The sequence below is a fragment of the Trichechus manatus genome, unplaced genomic scaffold, assembly GCF_000243295.1.
Source record: "Trichechus manatus latirostris isolate Lorelei unplaced genomic scaffold, TriManLat1.0 scaffold00106, whole genome shotgun sequence".
Classification (NCBI taxonomy): Eukaryota; Metazoa; Chordata; class Mammalia; order Sirenia; family Trichechidae; genus Trichechus; species Trichechus manatus.
Window position 1 is genome coordinate 6,600,926 of NW_004444042.1, and position 27,102 is coordinate 6,628,027.

At 47.2% G+C, this 27,102-nt stretch overlaps 2 protein-coding genes across 3 annotated transcripts; one reads left to right on the forward strand and one right to left on the reverse strand.

The window, feature by feature from the left end:
* Positions 1-6,898: 6,898 nt before the first annotated feature.
* Positions 6,899-12,662, reverse strand: PLAU (plasminogen activator, urokinase). Of its 2 annotated transcripts, XR_002825134.1 has the most exons (11): positions 12,269-12,662; positions 11,771-11,804; positions 11,516-11,623; positions 11,022-11,196; positions 10,770-10,861; positions 10,364-10,583; positions 9,994-10,142; positions 9,198-9,338; positions 8,720-8,868; positions 7,702-8,031; positions 6,899-7,079 (listed from the first exon to the last, which is right to left on the reverse strand). XR_002825134.1 is itself a non-coding variant. In XM_012557517.2 (10 exons), the coding sequence occupies exons 1-10, from the start codon at positions 12,323-12,325 to the stop codon at positions 7,852-7,854; spliced, it is 1,305 nt and encodes a 434-aa protein (XP_012412971.1). In that variant the 5' UTR covers positions 12,326-12,662; the 3' UTR covers positions 6,899-7,851. The 2 variants fall into 2 exon arrangements, 1 of the variants encoding a protein (XP_012412971.1); XM_012557517.2 differs by having other exon boundaries at positions 6,899-8,031.
* LOC111821793 (uncharacterized protein C10orf55) lies at positions 11,889-12,238 on the forward strand (the record flags this gene model as incomplete). The annotated part of the gene is given in 3 exon segments (XM_023737674.1): positions 11,889-11,912; positions 11,915-12,088; positions 12,091-12,238. Coding segments are annotated over 3 exon segments (312 nt in total), but the record flags the coding sequence as incomplete, so codon positions are not given.
* Positions 12,663-27,102: the final 14,440 nt, after the last annotated feature.

Genomic DNA, 27,102 nt, shown 5'->3' on the forward strand with positions numbered 1-27,102 from the left:
CCTGAAGGCACAAGTAAGTTGCATGAGGACGTGGCCCAAATGCCCATGGTCTGTACTCCTGTCACATTATCTGTCCTCTCCCAGTCTGCACCTATGACCTCATGGGGAGTTCCTTATGATTAGTTGACTGAGGAAGAGAAAACTTGTGCCTGATTTATGGATGGTTCTGCATGATATGCCAGCACTACTTGAAAGTGGACAGCAGCACTATAACCCCTTGCTGGGACCGCCCTAAAGTTCAGTGGTGAAGAGAGATCCTCCCAATGGGCAGAACTTCTAGCAGTGCACCTGGTTGTTCACTTTGCTTGGAAGGAGAAATGGCCAGATGTGCACTTGTATACTGATTCATGAGCTATGGACAATGGTTTGGCTGGATGGTCAGGGACTTGGAAGGAACATGATCGGAAAATCGATAACAAGGAGGTATGGGGAAGAGGTATGTGGATAGACTTCTCTGAATGGGCCAAAGAACCCAGCCTAAGACAGCGTCATACTATCCACTTGATTGTTAAAATCCTCCTCTTCCAATGTCACCCTTTGGTGAGCATTCACATGAGACACAAATATCTTCACCTCTTTGGCCCATTCAGAGAAGTCTATCCACGTACCTCTTCCCCATACACCCTTGTCACCAATTTTCCAATCACGTTCCTTCCATTTCCCTACCATCTGACCAAACCATTGGGCACAGTCCATGAATCAGTATACAGTCATATGTGAACCTTGACATACCCATGAGATAGGACAGTGAAGGTGTATTGCTGGCCTTGCAAGATGAAGGCAAAGTGCTTCTGTCGGTCTTTGAAACAGGTATGGACAAAAAGGTATTGTTTCTCCCATATCCAGGATTCATGGGTCCAGGAATCAAGGGATGAAAACGGGAGTGGCACCACTCATTATTATCCCTAGTGACCCACTTGTAAAATTTTTGCTTCCTGTCCCTGTGACCCTATGCTCTGCAGGTCTAGAAGTCTTCATTCCAAAGATAGGAATGCTCCCACCAGGAGACATAACATTAATTCCATTGAACTAGGAGTTAAGAATGCCACCTGGCCACTTTGGGCTCCTCATGTCTCTGGATCAACAGGCAAAGAAGGAAGTTACCATATTGGCCGGTGTGATTGGTCCCGATTACCAAGAGGAAATTGGATTACTAATTACATAATGGAGGTAAAGAAGAGTATATCTGGAATACAGGAGATTCCTTAGGACATCTCTTAGTACTCCTGTGCCCTGTGATTAAAGTCAGTGGAAAACTACAGCAGTCCAATTCTGACATGACTACTAATGGCCCAGGCCCTTCAGGAATGAAGATATGGGTCACCCCACCAGGCAAAGAATCATGACCAGCTGAGGTGCTCGCTGTGGGTAAAGGGAATATGGAATGGGTGGTGGAAGAAGGTAGTTCTAAATATCAGCTATGACCATGTGACCAATTGCAGAAATGAGGACTGTAATTGTTATAAATATTTCCTCCTTGTATGTGTGCACCAAATATTTTTGTTTTCTTCACTTATAAAATATAAGATGTAAACAGGGCTAGTGTGTTTTCAGTTGTGTGTGTCTTAGTTGTATCCTGTTAGGTGTAAGCATCACTTTAAAATTGTCTTTATTTAGAGATTGTGTATGGTTTCGCAAGATGCGTACAGGTGCCAAGTTGACAAGGGGTGGACTGTGATGGTTAAGGTTGTGTGTTAATTTGGCTTGCCATGATTCTCAGTAGTTTGGCAGTTATGATGTAGTTTGACAGCTATGTAATAATATAATCACCTCCATAATGAAATGTGATATAATGTAATCAGCTCCATGATAAGATCTGCTGTGAGCAGCCAATCAGTTGAAAGGGAGTTTCCTTGGAGGTGTGGCCTACATCCAATATATGTGGGCTTTCTGGCAAGAGGCTAACGGGCTTTTGCTTGCTCTGGATCCTGCAGCTGACTCCTCACTGACCTCTGGCTCTTGGACTTGAGCTAGCAGCTTAACTGTTAATCTCAGAATCCATCAGCCTCTGCAGCCTGTGAGCCAGAGGCCTGCTGTCTGACCTGCCAATCTTGGGTTTGCCAGCCCCTGCAGCTACATGAGTCAGGAGAAGACTCAGCCTGACCCACAGACTTGGGACTTTCCAGACTCTAAAACCATTTCCTTGATATAACTATCTCTCTCCCTTTCGCTCTCCCTCTCCTTCTCCCTCTCTGTCTATATACATATGCTTCACAGATTTTGCTTCTCTAGAGAACCCAGCCTAAGACAGGCCCTATGGTGGAATGGGGACTGACAAGTGACAGAATGGGTGAGCAGGGCAAGACTGGAGGAGCTTGGCACCAGGTGAAGTTAGAGACGAGGTAGGGGCCAGACCCTGCCCAGGCTTGCAGGCCATGTTAAGGAATAATGGGAATCATTTAAGCATATTTGCATTTTCAAATAATTACTCTGCTTTAAGCGAGTGGAAAGGATTGCTGGGGCTGTGGGAGGGAGTGGAAGAAGATCAGCTGGGATAACCAGTTAGGAAGCTATTGCAGTAGCCCAGGCAAGAGATGATGTTGGCTTGGGCTCAACTAACGGTGTTGATAGAGATGGAGAGAAACAAATGAGTTCAAGAAATATTGCGCAAATCTCCAGGATTCGATGATAGATGGGATGGGGAGGGTGAAGGGAAGATGAGTCCTTGATTTCTGGCTTGCATAATTGAGTGGATGTGGTGCCTGGGACAAAAAGTGCTAGAAGAGCTCCAGGCTGGGGCAGGAAGACAGGGCCACTTTAGGGGCAGGTTGAGTTTGAGGTGCCCTGTGTGTGATAACCAAAGGGAGTATCAAGTAAACCAAAAGAAATCTGGCTAGAAATAAGCATTTGTGAGTCATCTGTTGGTGGTGATTTAAACATGGGTGTAAATGAGATTGGGAGAAAGTTTGGAGTGAGAAGAGAAGAGGGTCTAGGAGCAGGCCTTGGGGAACCCAATATTCAAGGCCAGGTAGAGGGGGTTGAGATTGCAAACGAGATTCAAGAAGCTGGAGATGTTAACAATGGCTGTGAGATTACAGAGGCATGTTATTTTTACAGTGGAGTGGAAAATTTTAGTTAGGGGGAAAAAAACTTTTTTAACTCCCTGACCTTAGTTAACTTTCTAGGTTTTGGAAAATAGTACCTGAGGGCAAGAGGTAGTATCAAAATATTTAACAAGCAGGACTTCAGTGCACCAACACTGGACAGGCAGATTGGTGGTGGTGGTGGGGAGGTGGTCTTGGAGGCCTCCTCTGTGCCAGGCTTTAACCCTGTAGTTGCTGGATCGTCAAGAAGTAGAGAGAGGCTCGGTGACTGGGAGCCACATGGAGAGGTCTAGAGACAGGAGCTATTTACTGGTGCCTGTTGCTGAGTATTGGCTCTACCTAAGGGTCATCACCCTCTGGCTCCCACCAGCTCCTTTCCCCACCACTCTCTGCCTACTTAATGCCCCTCAAACTCTTTTTTTTTTTTTTTTTTAGCCACAGCAGTTTGTCATTTCTTGAGAACACTCTACCTTTTCATGCCTCCATGCTCTTCCCTATACCTGCAACGCCTTTCTCCTCCTTGTTTGGCAAATTTCTGTGCATCTTTGGAGATCCTTTGCTGCAAAGTTGATTTCGACTCATAACGACCCTATAGGACAGAGTAGAACTGTTCCATAGGGTTTCCAAGCAGTGGCTGGTGGATTCAAACTGCCGACCTTTTGGTTAGCAACCGAGCTCTTAACCACTGCGCAACCAGGGCTCCGGATAAAATGTCACCTATTCCGTAAAGTCTTCCTTAAATACCCAAGGCAAATTTAATTGCTTCCTCATCCTTATTCCATGCACTTTACACACGCTTTTATTATAGCATTTATCACATTAGACTGTGGTTGTGTTCCTATCTCCTTGAGGACTAGAACAGTGTCTCATTTGTTCTTGTGTTCCCAGCATCTAAAACAGTACCTGGAATATATACAAAAAAAAAGGTTGTTGAATGACTCTGAATGTGACGGAGGTCAGAAGGGATCTGGACGATCTTTTCTCCCAAGTTGCTATTTAAGATTTAGCCACAGTACTAATACATGCTATGATGTGGATGAACCTTGAAAACATTACGCTTAGTGAAAGAAGTCAGTCACAAAAGACCACATATTGTATGATTCCATTTATATGAAAAGTCCAGAATAGGCAAACCCATAGAGAGAGCAAATATATTAATAGTTGCCTAGGGCTGGGATGGCGGCGGGGGTAGGGGGGAAGAATTGGGAAGAAAAGGGGAGTGACTGCTAATGGCGTCAGGGTTTCTTTCTGGGATGACGAAAATGTTCTAAAATTAATTGTGATTATGGTTGCACAACTCTGAAAATACTAAAATCCATTGAATTGTATACTTTAAATGAATGAATTGTATAGTGTATGAATTATATCTCAATAAAACTGTTATTTAAAAAGGCACCTGAGCGACCCCTCTCACTTTGATTGAAGAGGATGGCTCAGACGTGTACTGACGGGGGGAGGAAGGTGGATGCATTGGGGGTGAGTGTGGGGGTATGCAGGGGTGTAGCTGTTGTGGGGAGAGGGCTTGGGAATGCAGGGCAAAAGTGGAAAACAAGTTGATTTAAATAATAGAATGGGCCACAGAATATTTCAGAAGGAGGGGTTCTGATGAAAACGGAAACTGCTTCAATGAAACCAGATTTCAGCAGAGAAGACTGAGGTTAGCTTGAAAAGGGAGAAATTTTACTTTGAAATTGGTGGTAAAGTGTGATCTCCTCACTTGGCCTGGGAATCTTTTTTAAAAAAAGGATTAGGAGAGTACATCTAAGCTAGGGTTGAAATCTTGATACACTTAGTCTAGAAATCCAGAATCTCTGCTGTAAGGAGCTTGAAGGGAGGGCTGCTCTGCTTTGCCCATTTGTACACTGCTGAGAGGTGATGACGTCAGAATGCTGGGCATGTGGACTCTGGAGCCAGCTGCCTGGTCTGAACGCTGGCGCTGCCACCACCAGCTGCATTGTCTTGGGCAAGTCACTCAATCTCTCTGCACTTCAATTTTCTCTACTGTAAAATGGGGCCAATAATACCTTCCTCACAGGATTGTTGTGGGGATTAAATCTGACAATATGTAAGGAATTTAGCACAGTGCCTGGTACATAGTGAGCACTAGGCTTAGGTGGCTAAACTGATTGACAGGGTAGTATCTGGAGCCAAGAACCTGGTTGCTGGAAAGCGGCCAATCCCGGCCAGCCCCAAGTGAGGTCGTTGATTCAGGGAAGAGGCAGTTGCCAGCTGGGGTTGGGTGGTGGCTGGGAAATGGTCTGGGGAGAGTTAGCAGCCTCATTGCTCAACCTGCCAGTGGGGCTCATACTTCCTGTTTTCAGTGTCTCTGAGTCCTGGTGCTGGAGCAGCTCAAGCGTGAACAAGATCTTTCATGGCCCCTGGGGGAGAACGCAGAGGCTGAGCAGCCACTCAGCCTGGGTTGGGCCCGTTAGCTTCATATCATGCCTTTTCTTTCCTAGCAAGTTCTGGCTCCTGTAAAACACTCCAATGCAATCCTGGGGTAGAAGAGGAAAGGGGGTTCCCATTCAATTCTACAAGAATTTATAGAGCTTTGTAATAATAGCCACCATTTTTATGCATTTACTAGGTGTCAGAATTACGCTAAGAGATTTTTTACCTACCTACCCTGGGAGGTAGATACATCTTTTTTATAGATGAGGAAACTGAGACACAGAGAGGTTAACAGTCTTTCCCAAGTCACACAGCTGTTGTTAGAGTCCAGGTTACCTGACTCCAAAGTCCATGCTCTGAACCACTGCATCACACTAAGGCAACACGCAAAATTGCAGAGATTAAAAAGAGGAACACGCTGGGCCCTTCCTTAATCTCCAGGAACCTGGGGAACCTTCTCACCAGGAAGGCTGGGAAACCTTGCACATACTGAACCCCTCAGAAAACAGTGGCTATTCATACAGAGAACTCATGCTGACCATATTTTGAATTTTCTGGGACCTTCACATATTCTAGTCAATCGTCCCCAAAGGTTCTCAATCGGAGATGCATATCAGAAACTCTTTGGGAGCTTTTTTAAAATCACAAGCCCTGGCACCAGCGCTGATCGTCTGAATCACAATCTTTCCAAGTGGGGCAGAGGCATGTGTATATTTTTTAAAGGTTCTCTGGTGACTTGGTTAAGAAACACTGCCGAAAACCATTAACACAACTTGGAAACACCAATACCTTGGCATCCTAATGTATCTCCCAGCTTGTCTTCTACAACCCAGTTCTTCAGAATTTGATGTTTGGTTCGAAATATATGGTCACCCCCATTAGGACATCACCCAGATTTAGATTCTGAGCCCCCTGATACGAGGGATAGCAATAGCTGGTCACGAGTTCCATTAACACACAGAGAACACTCAGTACCAGTCCCATGCACAGATGACGGGAACTTTTGTTTTTATTTCCCTGAATGCCACAGAGTCACTCAAGCTGAGTTGGGTTTTTGGATTAGCAATTTTCACCCATGGAGGTGCTGTCCTCGGTTGAGGTCAGCTCACAGATTATCGGGGGCAGAGTTAAAAGAATATGGTTGGGCTAATTCTAGAGAGGACCACTACATACAGTTGTATAAGGTGTGCATTGCACAAAGGAATCAGGTTAAGGAGGCAATTGGGGGCTGAAACCCAGCCTGCAAAACAAGCCATGGGCCCCTGGCTTGGGCCACCTTTTTATGTCTTACGTGCTTTGGAGGTCCTGCCCTACAACTCTCCTAGCCTCTACCTCCCAAAGGCCCATTAAGTCCAGATACACAGCCCCACAAGAAATTCTGGGGTACATGCCACCATTGCCATTTTTTACTTTTTATGCTCCCTAACTCCCTCCCAGACAAGGATAAGAGGAGAGCCAAAGTCTTCAGAAAAATCATATTTTATTGATCATCTTTATTCAAAATTATAAAAATAGATATAAATAAAAATGGCAGAATATAATTATTAAATATTCAGTGTACAGGAGTGGTCTTCACCCCACCCAGTGAGGATTGGATGAACTAGGCTGGAAGGTCAGATAGGATAACTGGCCAAAAAAGGACATCTACATGAAAGTGAAACGGAGACATTTAGTGCTGGGTATGGGTTGTGCCCCGGAACGATACATTCATAGGAGTCAACACGTGTGAGAGCCAAGAGGCCCTGGGAGTTACCCATGACCCCTCTGGACAGACCCACTCTGTGTGGCAGCAGAGTCCCCACAGTTTAGGGAAATGCAGTCAGACACAGGGACGCAGCAGCTCTTACTCACTCACGCTTAGAGCCCGTGTACAAGTGCTCGACCTACACACATACAGCATCTCCTGACACATTCATGGAATGCCAGAGCCCTGCCTTTAATTCATTAGTGTCTCTACTCCCCAAACTACTGTTCCCACATTGGCCAACCCCCCTCAAGAGACCTCAGCTCTGCTACACTTCCTAATTGGGAAATTATTCATTTCCCAACAGTGTGTCTCATGAATGCCCACTGATGAGGGAGCTGCCTCTCTTTCCACCCATGCACAGGAGATGACATTTTTAACGCCAGGAGGTTTTAGTCCAGAAAAAGACAAAACAACTGAGCAACACCATCCTGAGTCAGGACCACCCCTCCATCCTGGCCAGGGGGTTCTGGGCAGCCAGCACCCAGACCTGTATCTGAGGGTAAAGCTATCGTCGCTCACCCTGGCAGGCAGCACATGCAAAAACCATCTCTGCAGAGCCAGTCTTCCTCCCGTGTCTTCCTTCTATCTGGTGGAGATGGCCGACTGCAAAAGTGATGCTGAGCATGGGAGTAGGAGGTGCCTGTTTCCTCCCTCTGCTCCTTGGGGTCCTCAGAGGCTTAGGCCATTCTCCTCTTCCCCGATGTGAGTGTGGATCCAGGGCAGGAATCGTGAGACCCTTGTATAGACACCTGGCTTGTCCTTCAAGGCACAGCCACGGCCCCAGCTCACAATCCCAGTCAGTGTCAGGCGGCCTTCATTGGAGCAGACCAGGGGCCCACCTGAGTCCCCCTGTGAAGAAGCCAAGATGCAAAAGATGAGCTCTGGGAGTAGTGGGGAAGTAGGAAAAGGGCCTTCTGATCCTACCACCCAACCATGCCAAGAGAGATGGGAAGTTTCCCAGAGTCAAAGACTCTAGTGATTCCCCATTTCCTACATTATTAAGTTTAAAACCCTCTGCTTGGTTTTCAAAGTCCGGTTACCTGCCACCATTCCATCCCTGCTCCCAGGTCCTACTTCTCCTCCCCATCCTGGGATATGCCTGCTTATTCTTATTTTGTATCTTTCCCCTGAAGTGCCCGCCGTTCTTCCCTCTGCCTCCTCAAATCCCATTCAAAGCCTCCCTTCCATGCCCATCTAATCTGCACTCACCTCCCTCTCCCAAACATCTGATTATTTATAATTCACACCACACCCTCAATACTTAGTTATGTTGTCTTCTATTATTTTCTCTTTCTACAATCTTATTCCTCACTCCAGTCTGAAGTGCCCAGAACAGAGTGAGACTCATGGAAAAATTTTGGTAAACATCCAAGATTAGTTTAAACTCCCAAAGACCTGAGCTCTAGATTCTGGCTTCCTGGAGCTTTAACTGGCAAGAGGCTCCCCCACAACCCCCACTCACCAAGGCTATCAGGGACAGGACCAGGAGCCCTGGTGAGGTTTATGGGTGATGGATAGAGATGCTTGGAACCCTCACCTGGCAGGAATCTGTTTCCCACTGTGGGTCAGCAGCACACAGCATTTTGTGGGTGACTTCGGAGCCATAGTAGCTGGGCTGCTGACATACCTTGTGGGAAACCAGCTTCACAACAGTCATCTTCAGCTGCTCTGGATAAATATAGTCAGCTAGATGGAGGAAACAGGGAGCAGTTGGGTTAAGATGTGTCTGTCCAGCTTTCCCACTGGGACTCTCTGTCTGGGAGGGGACAAAAAGTGTCTCTACTAGAGAAAGCCCTTATCCATTTTTCCATTCAAATCTAAGCCTTTACCCCACCTATAACCCATCCCACCATCTGTTTACCTTTATGGCCCATAACTCCCAACTCCATCCCTGGGACCCATCTCCATAGTGCTCCCATCTCTCTCTCCATGGTCCTCCCTTGATCAAGCTGTGCTCACTTTCTGGTCACAACATTCCCCCAGGACCCCTTTAGCCAGCCCCAAATATCACTTACTGGGATTCTCTTTTCCGAAGCCAGTGATCTCACAGCTTGCACCAAAACGGGCATCGTCATTCTGCGGGGGCAGGCAGATGGTCTGGATGGTCCGGGATGGCTGCGCACACTGGCCCGTGTTAGAACGAATCTTCAGCAAGGCTGGGGAATGAGGCAGGTACGGGGTCAGAGAGGAAAGATCACCATCTGGTCAGGTGGCCACTATCTTTCCCCTCCAAAAGCGGAGGGAGTGGCTATGTCTAGCCCTAGGTCAGTTAAGGTCAGAAGTCATCCTGGGAGGTCTAACAGTAGATCACCTGGAACAAGCCTCCCTTGCCCCATGCCCCTAGAGCTTCCTCCCAGCTGCTGACCAAGGTTTGGGCAGCCAGGACTGCCGCATACAGTTGTACAGATTGTTTCCTGCAAAAAAGGCCCAGCTGAAGCTGCAGGACTGAAATCCAGCTCAATGTTCTATCACCAAATTCTACATCCTGATACAGAAAGAGGCTACATCCGACAAAGGGGTGTCTTGTTTCTAATTTTCACAAACAGGGCATTCTCAGCCCAAGTCATATGCCTATGGTGGGATGGGAGGCTATATCCACCCAGAGGAGGCTACCCATCTGGGAAATTTAGGGACTCCAGAGAGGAGAACCAGGCCCCTCATATGTTTTACTCTGAGTCTTTCCCCACCATTCTTTTGTTGTGTAAAGCAGGGTCTTCAAGTTTCCCCACAACCTCATCCTCCCACTTGGGTCTCTTCCTGGGCGCCTTCACCCTCAGTCATCATCATGTCAGTTGAGGGTTTTCCACTCACCAATATCGTTGTGGTGAGCAAGCGTCTCGGAACTATAGTCCTCGTGCAAGATCAGCTCTTTCACCTCAAACTTCATCTCCCCAGGCGTATTAGAGTTAAGCCTTGACCGACCCAGGTAGATGATGTAGTCCTCCTTTTTCTGGTAATTACTGTGGGAGGTGGGACATGTCAGACAGCCTGGTCTCATGAGATCTTTTCACATCCCCCTTCCTACCACAGAGACCTCAGAGTGTGACTTGTCCCCAAGGCCATGGGCTGCTGGAGAGGGGCTGAGGGGGGAGAAGTGAAGTAGAATCCTTTGCTGGGAAGGAGAAAGAGGTGTGTTTAGGGTGGGGCAGGAGGGTCAGTGAGGAGAGGCAGAGGAACATACATGAAGCAGTGTGTGGCGCTGACCACCCAACAAGGAGTGATGAGGCTGCCGCCGCACAGGTAGGTGACCGAGCCTCCCCGGTGCTTCCTGTAGATGGCCGCAAACCAGGGCTGGTTCTCAATGGTTGTGAATTCTCCCCCAACAATCTTAAAGCGGGGCTTCACAGCCTTCTGGCCACACTGAAACTCTGATTTTTCTGGAGGAGAGATGGGACTTTCTCCTAGAGGAGAAAAAGGTGGATGTCTTGAGGCGGCAGGTAGGATGAAGTGTCCTTCTCCTCACCCTCTGACCTCCCAGTTCTTCATGGTCAGGCAGGCCTCCTCATCCCTCCTGTGATGGACTGAGGGACCATATGGAGACACTGTCCCCTTGTCCCTACTGTCATAAGCAGGTCAGTGACACTCACCCAACGAACAGTCATACACCTGGCACTCTTGGACAAGCTGCTTTAGGCCAACCTGCACATAGCACCAAGGCCGCTTCTGATGATCTGGGTTTCTGGCAACACAGAGGGGTGGAGAATGTCATTCCAAGCCAGAATGCCTTTCCTGCTGCCTCCCCTCCAGGCTACACTCAGCCAGAAGCCTTGCTTTTCTCATGCTATGGCAGCGCTCTGGGAGCAGAGGCAGACAGTGACTAGGCTTTTGTGAGGCCTCACCTGCAGTAATTATGTTTCCCCAGGCCCAGCTGAAGGGCGTCTGGTCTGTGAGCATGGTATGTTTTCAGAAGGACGGAGACAGAGTTCCAGGCCAGGCAGGGCCGGCCCCTGGTGTCCATGTTGGCCTTCCCTCGATAAGAGTGACCGTTCCCTTCGTAGCAGGTTTTTGAAGTATCTACAGGAAGATGTGGAGAGAATGTTAGAGGAGGAAGCTCAGATGGACATAGCTGAGATCCTGCCTGGCCTCACATGATTTCAGATCTGGCAGAAGACACTGAGGGTCTCCTTCCATCCCCACCTCACATTTGTGCAACCATTGCTTTATAAGATAGTGTGTCTATGTATGTCTGACTGTGTCCATCAAACAGGGATGAAGATGCCCCACCCCACCCCCAGCTCCTAACTCCTGCCTGCTCTTGCATCCCACCCATTTTCCCTTACCCCCAAACCTCTAGTGCGTTCCCCCACCCCAGCTAGAGTCAGGTTCCTCATACCTATCTCACAGTGTTCCCCATGGAATTTCTTGGGGCAGTTGCATCGCTGAATGTTGGAGAAGTACTTGTAGGACACACATGTCCCTCCATTCAGACAGCCACAGTTCGCTGGAAAGCACAAAGGTGGGGTAAGCAAGGAGCGTGGGAGGCAGCAAGGGGCAAGCCAGTCCTCCAGCAGAGACAGGGAAGGGCTGCCCCCCAAGGCTTTTCCAAAGTGTCAGTGCAGCCAGCTATTGTGCAGGGGGAGATACTCACATGCACCAGACCCTCGAGGTAGTTCTCCGCTGCCCTGGAAGATGCGGAGGGAGGAGAGGGAACGGTCACCCAAGGTCCCAGGCCCGAGACTCCAGAGTGACGATAAACTGGTCCAATCCCAAAACTCACTCTTCCCTCCAGCTCTCTCTCTCCCTACTCTGTCTCTATCTACCTAGCCCTCAAGTGGAAGATCATGGGTTTCCAGCAGGGAGAAATGAATTGACTCAAGCAAGCTTCCCAAGTCAGGTGCCGGCAGGCTAGGGCAGCCTCTGAAGCTTCTTCCTCCCTTGCCCACAAGTGCGAACCCCCCTGGTTCCGTTTCTCTGGGATCCCACCCCCGCCCCACCAGTCCTATTTCCCCGGGACAGGCTGCCCCTGCTGTTGATGTCATTCGGAGAACTCCAGCTCCCTTTGCAGCCCCTGCCTTCGCCTGACGCTGTTCAGGGATCTTGCAAGCCCCCTCCCGCTGCCATAAGTCAAAGCAGGGAGACCACTCACGTCGGAGTCGCGAACAAGCAGGGCGCAGAGCAGCAGGCACGCCAGTGGGACCCTCATGATAGCGAGGCTGGGACTCTAGACAGCGGCTCTGCAAAGGAAGAAGTCAGGGGAAGAAGCGGAGGTGCGAGCTGCGGGCCGGTGGGTTACTGCAGTTTGGAGGAGGGCCGCGGTTACCCGGCTGCCGGGCCTGGGTCTCTTCTGTTTGGGGGCTCCGCGACCGGCACCCGCGGGGGCTCGGGGAGCGCGGGCACTCGGCACACAACAGGGGCAGCCCCGGGAGCAACCCGATGGAGATGGAAGGGCAGCGCGCAGGGGACAGGCCGCCGCGCATCCCCCCGAGCTCTGGGCGCGGCCCGCACTCACCGGCAGCGGCGGCGGCGGCGGGAGGGACGCGGGACTGAGAGCGCTGGGGACAGGGAGATACTCGGCGGGCTCCTGGGCTCCAGTCTCCGCACTGTTCTGCCCACCGCGGCACCAGCTCTATATTAGAATCCGCCCCCGCCCTGGCCCTGGCCCCGCCCCAGCCAGATTGCCGCGTCCACTCCCTTCCCGTCCCTTCCGCCCGGCCCGCGCGGACTTGGACCCCGCGTGCTTCGGCAACCTTGACTGAGGGTGGGGCCAGCAGGGTCTGGCAGGAGGAATCGAGGGGCGTCTAAATTCTCCGCCCCCTCCTCCCATTCACCTGGCCCTGGGCCCCGCCCCAGTGCAGGGAAGCCCGGAATTGCTGGGAACAGAGGACGTTCGGAAGACTCCGTCCGCCGGCTTCTTCCTGGGTCCTCTAAATCTGCGTTTCTCCATCCTCAGCCCCCAACCGCCTAGGACCCTGAGTTTGGTAATGTCTCGAAAGGCAAGGTCGGCAAAGGGGCGGCTTCTGTCCAGAGGTTAGATGGGAAGGCAGAGAGAGTAAGAGCTGGTTGAATGTTCATGGGGAATCAGGGGCGGAGGGGAGGAGTGTGCTGTCGCAGACTGGGGTGACCGGCTGGGGTCTCATAACAATGTATGTTAAAAAAAAAAAAAAAAAGAAAGGAAAAGAAAAGGAAGGAGAAAACGGAATATTGAAAAAGGTTATCAAGACCAGATACAAGGAATAAAGAAGAAGAATGGGTCAGAGATTACTCCAAATCCAATGACTACGCCCATGGTAATCACTGAATAACATGTTACATTGCGTTGAGAGGGAAAGGAGATGAGTTGGGTTTTAAATTCATAGATTATGAGAGGATGAAGCAAAATCCCAATTAAAATATGTCTTAACTAATCAAGGAGGAGGTCCCTAGGTGGCACAATTTGAACCCACCCAGTGGTACTGGAGAAGAAAAGGCCTGGCAATCTGCTTGCATTAAGATTACAGCCAAGAAAACCCTAAGAAGCAGTTCTGTTCTGTAATGCGTGTGGTCGCCATGAGTTGGAGTTAACTCAAGGGCAATTAACATCAAGGAAGTACATGGATCTCAGATGAGAGTCATAAAAATAACTACCTGCAAGAACGTGATACCTGAAGCCACGGTAATGGTCGAGCACTCCAAGGAAGGGGCCTATAGCGAGAGAAGATCGAGGCCAGGGCAAAGCTTTATTGCTATTATTCCTTAAATCCGAGGGCCAGTTATATTCCACATGAAGGTCTGCCCAGTACAGAGAGATTTCACAATAGTAGAGCTGTGTACATAATCCTACCATACTTAATTAAATGATATGATATGTTCTTGTGTGATTAAAAAAAAAAGAAAGAAAGGCAAGGGCGGTTTTATCGAGAATTTCACATTGGTTTAAGACTAGTCTTTGAAAGCAGGAGCTTAATTAGGATTGGATCAGGATCGTGATATAATATTGTAGGATTGGTGGGAACAAAGTCTTAGGGCACAAACTGTTGATGCTTTCCATTGAAGAGTTGACGGGTCTTTTAGAAAGTTCCTATAATGAGCAAGCAACTTATTTGCCTGGGCAGGTGTCCCCTGAAATAGTAAAGTTAGTTAATGAAGACAATGAAATGGTAAATTCTTATTAATGTAGGCAGTAATCTGCCAAGGGGTAAAAAGATTCCTCTCTCACCTCTGAGGTGAGGAACTGTGACCTGGAGGCCAAGGAAGAGAGGAAGATTTACTTTTCGTTGTATGCCCTTTTACACTGTTTAAAATTTTTAAAAACATATCCCTGTATTGCTCATTCCAAAAAGATAATTAAAAACTTTTAAATGTCTGTGTATTTTGTATACTACCTCATCGTAAAGCCTTGTTTTTATTAAGATAAAAAGTATTGGCTTGTGAAATAAAATTGGCTTTCTGAAAAGACAGACCATGTGTAAATGACTCCACTCACCCTTCCTGGGTGTGTGCGGATACACACACATACACAGACATGACTTTAGCACAGCTGGAGAAACAAAGCTTTCCCTAGTGCCAGTGTTAGAAATCAGAGCTTGGGGTCACTGTGATGCCACCCAGCCAGACTGGCTCCCCTATGGGAGGGGAGGGGGCTGTGAACCTGTAACTCACTAGGGGCCCAAGGCTTGGTCCCTTGTCCTGCCTAGGCCTGCAGCATTTTGCTGCCTGGCAAACCTGGGCCTTGGGTCTCAGTCCACTTGAAAGGGGCTAAAGGAGGGTAGGGAGAGCTCCGGGAGGGCAGGAAGGAGGAAGGCCCCTTTGATCCACGCCAGCCAGGGGCCTCAGGGTGCCAGCCTCCGGGTGGGGAAAGTGCAAGTTAACCATCCCACTTGCAGGAGGCAGGTGGTCCCTTACCCTCTGCAGTGAGTGCTTTGTGCCCGCATGAGCTGCCAGTTGTCCAGTGGCTGGACTGAGTCAGAGGTGCTCAGAGGTGGCCTTGCTACTTCCTCCAGAAAACTGTACATGTTTTGTTTGGATTTGAGAATCCAGTCATTGTAAATAAACGTGAGCAAATGTAAACAGAGATGTTGCAGCTTGAGTACTTACCCCGAAACTCCTCAGTTATCAGGAAATTCCCAGAGAGCTGTCGTGATTCATGGAGCTGCTCCGGCAGCTCTCATGACTCTGAATTACTTGGCTGGAGGCTGTCATGCTGAATCTGGAGAGCAGGATGACCTCATTTCCTTCTGGACAAAGAGGCTTGGAGACCGTTATTTAGCATGACATCCCTCTTCCCCCACCTCCCCCTGCTGCCTCTTCACCTGGTTGAATAATCCTAGTGCCTCCAACTCTTTCTGGAACTTGCCTTTCAACTCTCTGACTTTGTGGCTCACTGAAATCTCTGTATCCACCTTTTGCTGCACAGTCTATGGCAGACTTTACTTCTCTGAGGGCTGAGACCACATCTTAAATATCTTTGTCTCTCCCTCAGCACTTGTAATGCCTTGTGTACGGAGTGCTTTACTATGAATGAATCTTGAATGAGTAGGAAACCTCGGAAGCCTTCCTCCTTTTTGTCTTTTTTTCTTGCCATAAAGAATAGCACCTGCATTATTTTCGTCTTGTGCTAAAAAGTACTTTGATGTAAACCATTCCTCTTTCAACCTACAACTACCTTATGATATAGCCCAGGATTGTTATTCCCATTTTGCAGATGAAGAAAACGATGTGAAGAGAAGATACATAATGGATAAGTGGCAGAGCCAGCACTGGAACACAGGTCTTCTGATCCTTGCTCCTGGGCTCTAGAAAGAAAGGGGTACAAGACAGAATTTTGTAGAAAGAAGGGCCAGGTGATATAAGACTTTCCAGCTCAGGGGGGCCCTCCTGCTGGCTCTGGAGACCTCCTTCCAGAAACGTTTCTTAGGCTATGGGCTCTGAGCTCCGGGGAAGCCTTTGCTGTAATATGAGTTGCTTACCTGGACTGCAGGACTATTTTGGTGGTCAAGACTACCTGAAGTTTCTGTGGAGGGTAAGAAAATAGGAACTGAACGTGTGATTTCATTCTGTTCCTGACTCCCAGAGCGAAACCACCAGCCCCTGCCTCTGTGACCTCCTGAGTCATATATGGCAACAGAGACTAATGGAGGGGCCCCCTTTTCCAGGAGTTGCTCATAAAACGGCAAACAGATGCCAGGTGTGCAGAAGGACCAGGGTGTCCAAACTTTGCCCTGAGACTGTGTCCAGGAAACTGGGCCCCTGAAGGACTAGTCTTTCACCAGCAAGAAGCAAAGAGAAGTTCATGCCAAGCCACAGGATATGTTCTTGGATTGCTAAGAATGCTCAGCATGCCATTGTAATTTGCATTTCTAACAAGTTTCCAGGTGAATGCTGATGCTGCTAGTTAGGGACCAATTCTGAGAACCACTAGTAGAGCAGTGGTTCTCAAAATTTATTGTACATAAGAATCACCTGAGGATCTTGTTAAAACGTAGGTTTTGATTCAGTATGTCTGGAGTGGAAATGCAAATTCTCAGCAGGGGTTCAAACAGGAACAAACAGGTTCGAAGCCCTGGCTACATCCAAATTGTATGACCTTAGGCAAGTCACTTAACTCTCTTGATCTCAGTTCCTCCATCTGCAAAATGAGGCAATGCTCACCCTGCCTGTGTCTGACTTTGCAGACTGAATGAGATCATTCTTGTATGTGGACAGCATTCCTTAATTCATTCATTCAGTATTTATCATGGGCCTAAAACACATGAGGTTGCCATGAGTCGGAATCAACTAGACAGCAACAGATTTGGTTTTTGGTTTACTATGTGCCAAAGTTCCCCGTGTGGCACAAACAGTTTGCGCTCAACTACTAACCTAAAGATTGTCAGTTCAAACCCACCCAGCAATGCTTGGAAAAAAGGCCTGGCAATCACTTACATAAAAATTACAGCCAAGAAAACCCTATGGAGCAGTTCTACTTTGTAACACATGGGGTTGCCATGAGTAGGAATCGGGTTTACTATGTGCCAGGCACATTTCTAGAGATGGAAGGATGAACTTTGTAAACTATAAATCCCACCCCTAGTGCCTGCCTTCCCTTCCTGACTGTGGCTGTATTGACCCAAAAGACCAAGTCATTCCAGAATGCATCCCAGGATTCCAGTGAAGTGGGGAAGCTGTATCCTTGGCCAGCAGTTCCCAGCAATTGAGAAGCTGGGAGACGCATAGATGCATGTGCTGCTCACCCCTGCAGCCTTGGATCCCACGCTCCCTCCCTCCTCTTTGTTGTCTATGGCTCCTGTTGGCCCGAAGCTCTTCTCTTACTCTCTATGGGCAGGGCAGACAGAATCCTCAGCAGTTCTGGGGGTGTGGGGAGGCACTAGATGCCAGTCACACAACTTCCTTGAGTCTGAGGACCCTTTCCCCCCGCATGTTTAGTACTAAAGGGCAAAGATGGCAGGCAGTGAAGGCCACATCTCAGGCCTGTAACATGATACGGGAGCTGCTGGAGCTGCTGGGCCCCCAGCAGCCTGTGGAAAAGAGAGCAAAGCCACATACTTGCTTCCTTACTCATGGAAAGCTAAGAGCCCAGGAACTGGTCCCTGAGGTTATATTCTGTCATCAATAGCACCAGGAAGGCAGAGGGGAGAAGAAATTGGACCCTCCAGCTTCAGCCTATGACCCCCTATCCTTCCTCTCCCTTCCCTGCCTCTCCTCCCTGTCTTCACCATCTTCTGGCCTGATTCCTAGCCCCACACAGGCCAGTCAGCTCAGACGCCTGAATGAATGTTTTGAGCCTTGGCCAAAATTTTTCTTTATCCCTAACCCAAATCTAATTACTACCTAAGTCAAGAACTTAAAGGAGTGTTGGCCTGGACTTTCCAGATCTCCTGGATTCTGAGTCTCCCACCACTGGCTGGGACCAAAGCCAGGCCTTGGTCCTAGAACTTCTTCTTAGAGCTCAGATTACCATGTTGGATGGCAAGGGATGCTTCACCGGGAGCTAAGGGGGTTTCCCAGGAACAAAGGGCTGGGATGGGAAACCAGAAACTGGTGGGCTTGCTGAAAACTGTCAGAAAAGTCAATGGCATTTAGGAAAATATGTTCAGCTGGGAGTTGATATACTCATAAGTCCTGTACAGAAGATCCATAACCTATAAAATGGATAATTTTATGAGTTCATGGCTCTCCTAAGCTGGATTCTATATACTTCTCTATATATTTTATATACTTCTCTTTAAAACAAGTGCAAGCACTTCCATTTTCATTCCATCAAGGGGAAAATAGAGGCTAATGGAGGGAAGTGAATCATCTGAGTTCACTCACTGAAAATGACCAGAATTCACAATTTTGAGGAACCTCATGACACATTTCCCCCCCCCATTTTGAATCCTTGTCTCCTCCCTTCCTGACAATTCTCAATCCCCACCCTCAGTCTCTTTGTCTCCCTGCCCACCTACAGAAGGTGCTTCTATTCTCTAAGAAGTGGTTGATAACAGTTTGATGGGCCCCTGGGGAGGGTTTGGAGGCAGCAAGTCCTGGGAAGAGGGCAGTCTCCTTCTAGAAGGTTGATGGTACAAAATGCAATGGTTAAGCACTCAGTTGCTAATGGAAGATTGGCAGTTGGAACCCACCAGTGGCTGCTGGGGTGAAAAGAACTGGTGATCTGGTCACATAAAGATTACAGCCTAGAAAACCCTATGGGGCAGTTCTACTTGGTCCTCTAGGGTCGCTATGAGTTGGAATCGACTTGACGTCACACAACAACATAAGAAGAAATGTATGGATACATGTGGGAAGAAGAAGCAGGGACATAGCGGGGACCCCCTGAAACAAGTGTATGTGCGGTATGAGTGGGAGGAACAGTGAATAGGTAGGCTGCTCCTAGCCAGGACTTAGTTACTCTGGGGGCAGTGATGATAAGAAGTGTGACAGGAACTAAAGAAGAGGAAGTCTGTTCTCTCCAAGGGGATGTTATAATCTACCACTTGTTAAAGATAGATAATAATAACAATACCCAACTTTTATTTGCTTTACACTCATTTTCTTTCTAAATCCTAACAACAACCTTTAAGAAAGGTACTGTTAATATCATCATTTTTATGGATAAGAAAACTAAGGCTCACAGAGTGTATGCAATTTACACAAGAGCACAATATAGATAAAGGGTAGAGTTGGGACTCACACCAAGACCTGGTTGATTCCAGGGTTTGGAGAACTATCTCTGAGGTGGTATCACATTCAGTCAGGAAGATGGAGGTGTTTTCCTAATAGCTGGGAGTCTTCCTACTTCTAAGCCATGGCGACAACTCAGGGTACCTCCAGTTGTCCAAGTCATGTCTGCATTGGTTTGTACCTACAGCTTAAGCCAGACTTTGATAAAAGTGTTCATCCCTTGACTTAATATAGTCAGCCATAGTCATGTCTGCTGGGTCTACCCAGAGAACATGATCATTGGGTCTTCTAGCTGTGTTTATATATCTGTGTGGATCTATGGAACCATCAATGGCCAGTCTCCCTTTTTCACAACCATTATTCACCCATATTTATATGATACCTTAGGGGTCTTCTGTGGAGAAATAACAATAGCATCTAATAATTGAGCATGCATTTATTTCAAAGGGGTCAAGCTAATAGCTCTATATGTTATCCATTTAATCCTCAGTGAGGGAGATATAATATTATCTCCACTTTATGGATAAGGAAACTGAACCTTATCCATAGGTTAAGGTTAAATACCTTGCCCAAAGTCACACAGCCAATACCTGCAGGTCAAAGTCAGGTTTCTGACTCCAAAGCCTCTGTTGTTACTCACTATGCTAGCATTGCTCCTTTACCCCTTCTGGAGAAAAAGAAGTCCCCTGTTGAGTATGTGCTCAGGTATCTGAAAAAACAGATGCCCACTAATGTTGTGTTTTCCAAACTTGTCTGATGATAAGAATCACTTGGGTTGAAGGTTAAAAAATACAGGTGTTCAGGTTATTTCCTTGGAAATTCTGATTTATGTACCCCAGAGGATTCTTATTACCAAACAAGTTTGGGAAAAATGGTAGCCAATGCATACATACCTAGGAAGTGTTGGTTTATTTTTTCACCTGAGAATGCCCAATTAAAACACAAACTTTCTATCTACGGGGGCTTCTACTCCAACCCCATCCTTTGAAATGGGAGTCAGATGATATCACAGAGGTGAGAAAGTCCCCGGGGCTGGAAGGCAGAGTTTTGAGCAGAGTTCTCCAGACAAGGATGAATCAAGGAAGAGGGGTGTATACCTGAGAGCCTTTTGCCAGCTAAGCCACCCCAAGGTGACTTTTCTAAAGGATCAGTTCTCAGAAAGCTACTTGCTCCAGCACTTTTGTCCTTGTTCTTTTTTTTTTAGATTCTTAGTGATAGTTTCATTTTTAAAGTGCCTCACAGGTGGCTACACTGAGGGACTTTTTCATATCTAGAGACTAAAAGAACATGGGGAATCAGTTGTTCTGTGGCGTTGTCGAGTCAATTCTGACGCATAGCGACCCTATAGGACAGAGTGGAACTGCCCCATAGGGTTTCCAAGGCTGTAAGAGCAGATTGCCAGGTCTTTTCTCCCAGGGAGAAGCTAGTGGGTTTGAACTGCCAAACTTCTCAGTTAGCAGCCAAGCACTTAACCGTTGCGCCACCAGGGCTCCTTTGGGAAATCAGGGTACCCCTCAAAGTCATGGTAGTAGATAAGAAAGTGGCTCCCCAATGTCTCAGGAAATTGGAGGAAACTGAGTAGAAATTAGAAAAAAGCAGTGTTGAGGATACCGGTACTCACTAGTACCTTTTTACCTGTAATAGGGCTGAGCCAGGACCTGGGCTTAAAACACCATGACCTTATGACTGAGAGATCAGGAGCAGGAAATGGTCTAGGTTACTGCCCCAAACTGCAGATTTTCAAGCCTCAAAGTTCCTACACTGGCCTGCTTCTGAGTTTCTCAAGTTCTAGTTCCACATGAATAGAATTGGGTTTCAAGAGTGTTATACCATTGCAGGAAGGGTGGAACTACCCCCAGCAACAATGGACCCAGCAGCTTGTGGGATGACCAAACACTTGCATTGTTAGTCAAGGAGGAAGCAACAGTGACATTTTCCCCATGTGGAGTCTCTGCCCAGTGGTACTCAGTCTGTATCGTGGCAGTCAGCCGCCCTCATTGCAAAGAAAATTCCACCCTGAGTTCTAAGAAGAAAAGAATTCAGCTCGGCTCAAACTGTTAATCTCAACCAAAAAGTACTTTCAAATACCTAAGGCATGTCTGGGAGTCCCTGGGTGGTACAAATGGTTAACATGCTAAGGTTGGAGGTTCAAGTCCATCTGGAGGCACCTTGGAAGAAAGACCTGGAGATCTACTTCTGAAAAATCAGCCACTGAAACCCCTGTGGAGCATAGTTCTACCCTGACACACATGGGGTTGCCACGAGTTGGAATTGAGTCTTCTGCAACTGGTACTGGTGAGGTATGTCTAGCACTTCGGAAGGCCCTCCAGGCGCACAGAACATAACATGATCCCTTCCCTCAAGGAGCTTGAAATCAGGGTAGGAAGACAAAATAAATATACATGAAACAATTAAAAAACCATCAAGCATTATACAGTCTAACCATTGACAATAAATGCAGTAGAAGCTTAGAGAAAGGAGACACTAAAGTTAGAGAAGATTTCTGGGACATGAACAAGCTTTAAGGATGGGTCAAGTTGGGGTTAGGAGAAGGCAGGAAGAAAGAAGAATCAGGCAGGGGTCTTGGGGAAAGACAGGAGCTGAGAATAAACATTATACATATTGCAGAAAGTAAAGCTTGTATGTATTTTACTTGTGTGTGTGTGTGTAGTGTTGTGGGGGGGGCATGTGTGTGTGTATGTGTACGTATAAGCAGTGAGAATTTGGTCCCATTAGGGAGAGTTTACACTGGAGAGTAGTGAGAAGTAAGAATAGACAGATAGGGTGAAGTCAGATTATCAAGGGTCTTAAAAGCCAGGTGGAAGAGTCTACACTTGATACCATAGACTCCAGGAAGACACTGTACATTCTTGAACAAGGATGTGTATATATTTTTTAGTGAAGCTGAAAATTCCTACCAGTCTCATCGAACTATGGGAAACAAAAGAGAGTGACTTGGATTTTGTCTGGGCTTGGGCTAGAACGAATTGAGGGAACAACATATCTCTGAGGCTGGGTAGGGTGGTGGGAGTGAGAATTGAAATGAGAGGACCCCTGAAGGGAGGTGAGAATGGAAGGGAAGAGATGAGCACTCATACAGCTGTCTTCTTTTCTATTCTTAAGGAGCTCTTGTTTTTTCAAACTTGGAGGGTCGTGTGCTTTGCTTTAGAAAGTTTCTTAAAAGGCTGTACCATGAAATCCATATTTGAAGGCCAAAAATCTGGTGGATTGGGGTGGGAAGATCTGGGGATAGACAGCCCCACTACCCAGTGCCGGTGGCACCTGCCAAGGACAAAGGCCTCATCTCCGAGCATGAGCTGAGAGCTTCCTCTGGAGGAAGGAGTCACTGTCATGGTGAAAGCTGGGGTTTTGGAGTCAGAGAATGGAGCTCCATTTCCAGTTTGGTTGCTGACTCCATCTCTGGACCTGAGTGAGTCACTTCCCTCCATAGGCCTCTCTTTTCCCTTTTGTGGAAAGCAGAAGGAAGTTTTTTCCACCTGCTTTTGCAGAAGACAGAACTGGCTAAAAGAAGAAGAAATTTATATCAGGCACCTTTAAGCGAAGGGGTGAGGCTGGCCATTGAGAGCTGTGGGCCTGGCCTGGACTGAAGCAAAGTCCACGATGTATGAGAACATGGGGGCCAGGTCTGACCTGCCCTGATAATGACATCAGAATTCCACAAAGAGGACGTAAGTATTAAACAATATAAACATGTGTTTCACCAGAAAGCCTGGGTTCTGGAAATACGAACTGGGAATCCTGACCAAAATTCCAGGTCCCCAAAATCCCCTCGAGGAGTCAGGAGAATCACTCAGGAGGTGAATCACCATGCTCAGGATCTATCGTGGAGACCTAAACCACCAAATATGAGTCTTGGCCAAGAAAGGGACTGGAAAGAGGCCTGATTCAAATAGGTGGAGGGTTGCAGCCAGAGCAGTGAGCTATCCCCCCTGAGTCCAGATGGGACCAAGAAACAATTTTGCCCAAGGCTCTGGATGCTGTTCAAGTTCTGAGGTCAGTGGAAGGTCTAAACCATAAAGTCAGCCCCCAAGGAGTTAGCACAGTTGTCTCTAGTCTGGAAGACTACATGGAAAAAGGAGCTCAGAAAACTGTAGGCCTAAAGAAATTGAATTCATTTTCTTCCCAGTGTCTGTATTAATTCTTAGTCCAACTCTACATAAGCAAAAAGCAGAGAGATGGGCAGAGTGCACAGAGAGAAAGGAGCATATAGAATGCTCATCAGCAATGGTGGTTTTGCTTCCACGGGAAGATGCCAGTTCTCAAAACCAGTGGAGGCTAGTCGGGTGCCCAGGAAGAGTAGCAGACCCTGGGAGTCTGGAACATTCAGACTTCTGGAGCTCTGTGTTTAAAAGGGATCCCATGACACAGGGATCTACCATGCACTGAGAATAAGACTCAGAGACGTAGGACGTGAGAAGATGGCAGCAATGACATTTAGAGGTGTGAACGGAGATGGGGATGAGAACTGGGATGGAGACAAAGAAACCAGCCCACAGGGAAAAGAATAGAGTGTGCAAGTCAGAGATGAAAGGGAGAGAAGTTGACCAAAATGCAGGCCGGTTGGGGGTAGGGCTGAGTATGGAGAAATAAATAGGGAATTGGCAGATCTGATGTAAAGAAAGAATCTTAAGTCTGGATCTTTTCTTTGGACGGCACGTGGGTTTCCATGTTTAACCACCGCAGGATTTGTGGTGGTGATGCTTCTGGGATCTTCATCCACTCTGCAGTGGTCATCGGTCAGTTGCTCTCTGAGGCTTCCTGTCTCGTTTTAGAACTGACAGACACCACAGTGAGTCAGTTCTACCAAAGCCTGACTCATTTTTGACCCAGTTTGGGTGATCAAGCACAATACCCTGGATTTTGGCACTATGGCTCAAAAGGTATGGTGGGAATGTGGCTGCAAGACCCAGCCTTCCAATTGCTTCCTGTCGCCCCATCCCATTTCTTTGTAAAGATGAAGTGAACTGAATTTAAAGTCAGAAAGGCTTGGGCTCAAATTTTGGCTCACCTCTTACTAGCTGTGTGACCTTGACCTTGGGCAATTTACTTAATCTCCATAAGCCATGGTTTCCTTACCTGTAAAATGAGGCTATATAGCCCCATCACGTTGTTGTTGACATTATAAGAAATAATGTATGAAGAACTTGTTACAAAGAAATTTACCAGTAAATTGTGGTTATTATAATTATTATCACCACTACTATTAGTACCCTAAGATCTTTGATTATCCAGGATTACTCTGCCACAAGGGCAACAGACACCTATATCTGGAGCTTCAGCAACCCAGACTCCAACAGCCCTAGACTTAGAGCCTGAAGACCTGGATCTGATCTAGGCTTCCATATACTACCTGTGTGACCTTGGGCATTTTTCACACTGAGTCTCAGTTTTCTCATTTGTAAAATGGGAATGGTTATGTAGAGTTGTAAATGTCAAATGAAACAATATGTGTGAAAGCATTTTTATAAATAGCAACAAAAATTGCACAGACCCAGGACCAGAGGCAAGGATGTATATGGGCCAAGGTTAGGGTCATGATGGAAATCAAGTTTGAAATTGGCACCAAGAGTGTAAAAGCAATTGTGATCAGGATCAGGGTTGGCAATAGGGTCAAACAATGTTTGGGGCTAGGACAGGGAGGGAGTCAGAAGCAGGAACGCTTTAGAGGATTGGGTGAAGCTTGGGGTTAGGAATCCAAGCCAGAGGTGCGCACTGTCTGAGCCCTGAGGGGATACTGCAGTGCTGCGCAGTGACTCAGAGACAGCTGCACTGTCTCAGTTAAGACTCTAGTCCAGAGATGTTGGTTTGGAGGAAAGTAGAGTGTAGGACTTAACAAATCCTGGGAAACCTGCAGAAATCAGCCTGTTAGGGAGACAATCAAATTGGAGTAGGTCAGTCACCTCATTATTCATCCTCCTTCTCCCAACCTGGTAGGTAGCTAAGTCAGATTAAGTATTAGCCTATCTCCAGGTGCATCCTGCACAGTGCTGATCCTTTCACCTCTGAGTATCCCTCATCCCTTCTCTATTAGCCATCCATCAACCATCATCCATCATCCATCCATCCATCATCCATCATCTATCCAACAAAGATTTCCTGTGTACTTACTACATGTCCAGCACTTTGCTAGGCCCTGGGGATCCAACCATGATGGAAGCAAACATGTTCCCTGCTCTCACAGAGCTTCAGTCTAAGAGACAAGACAGATACCCAGCGGATTTCATCTTGTGTGCTTGTATGTGATGGGGGAGGGTGGTGGTGGTGATAGATTATAAAATCACCTCACGAGGCCAAATATTGCGAAATTGTTCTTGAAAGTCCCTTAGATCATCTAGGTATTTAGAAGCACAAAAGAAAAAAAATTCTCTTTTGCATTTTGGGTGTGACCCTGGGGCAGTAGATACCAAGATCTGGCTTTAATAGGAAAGTGTGACTTTAAATAAAGGAATTTCCTTGTTTCTTTCTCTTTCAGCTGAGTGTGCACAGTTGAGTTTGAGTATGTTAATGATGGAACTCCAGTGTGCTACAAATAAAACCAGTATGTATGCAATTATTGCACGTATGTTAAGGGGGAATACTGTGCACTGTGAGAATGTACAGCAGAGGGACATAACCTAATAAGGGGTGGAGGAGTGAATGATGTGGAAGGCTTCACTGAGGAAGTAACATTTAAGCTGAATCCTAAAGGATGCGTAAGAGTTAGCCTGTCCTAAGGTAGAGTAGAGCTCGGCTACTAATCATAAGGTCGGCAGTTCAAATCCACCAGCCACTCTTTGGAAACCCTATGAGGCAGTTAAAGAACTTTCTAGGCAAAGGAATTGACATGAGGCAGAAAGGAGCTCAGTGTATTCTAGGAACTGAAAGTTGGTATGACTGAAGCATAGCTCTAGGTGAGACTAGCGGTGTTGTAGAGATAACAGAGGGCCTCCCCTCATCCTTCCCCAACATGAGATCTACTCCAATGCTCTGACACAGTGTATATGACAGCATGGAGGTAAGGGGGCCTGGGACTCAGTAAATTAGATGATTCAAAGTACAGGGTTAGAGAAACAGGAATAATCAGCTAGCATCTTTTGTAATCACTGGCCTAGGTGCCATGCAGGATGCAAAGAAGAAACAGAGACAGTGGGATTTGCAGCTCTAGTGGTGTAGCTACACATAGACATACACCAGGAGTTATAAACTCAAATGCCCCAGAGGCCAAGCTTTGTTGTCGTTAGCTGCCATTGAGTTGGCTCCCAACTCATGGTAACCCCATGTACAACAGGACAAAACACTTCCTGGTCCCGTGCCATCCTCATGATTGGTTGCAGATCAGACCGTTGTGATCCACAGGGTTTTCACTGGCTGATTTTCAGAAGTAGATTGCCAGGCCTTTCCTCCTAATCCATCTTAGAAATCTCTGCTGAAACCTGTTCAGTGTCATAGCAATGCACATGCCTGTACTGCAGACGGTTGGTGGCTACACATGAAGTGCATTGGCCAGGAGTTGAACATGGGTCTCCCACATGGAAGGCAAGAATTCTACCAATGAATCACCAGTGAGAGGCCAAGCAGGTAATGGAAAAAGTAAAGCAGGTGTAAAAGTTGAACTGGCAAAAGTTGTCTGATATATATATTTAAAACAATGAAAAAAAAAAAAAAAAGAGTTGCTGCTGAGGCTGCTTATGCACAACCAAACACCACATGGATTTGGTTCCTTGGTTTGGAGGTGTAGGGTCATAATTTTCTAGGACATTCCAGTTAATTGGCCTAAGAACGTGTTTTGTGCTTCTCTTCTAACTCCTAGTTTGTTGTGTAGTGCCTGGGGTTTAAAAGCTT

Excerpts from the sequence above, each read along its gene's own strand:
- PLAU (XM_012557517.2), bottom strand. The coding sequence starts at position 12,325 with ATGAGGGTCCCACTGGCGTGCCTGCTGCTCTGCGCCCTGCTTGTTCGC. Across the intron at positions 11,624-11,770 it reads ACCTCGAGGGTCTGGTGCAT|CGAACTGTGGCTGTCTGAAT; the intron begins GTGAGTATCTCC and ends TGTGCTTTCCAG. Across the intron at positions 8,869-9,197 it reads CTTCGGAAAAGAGAATCCCA|CTGACTATATTTATCCAGAG; the intron begins GTAAGTGATATT and ends TCCTCCATCTAG.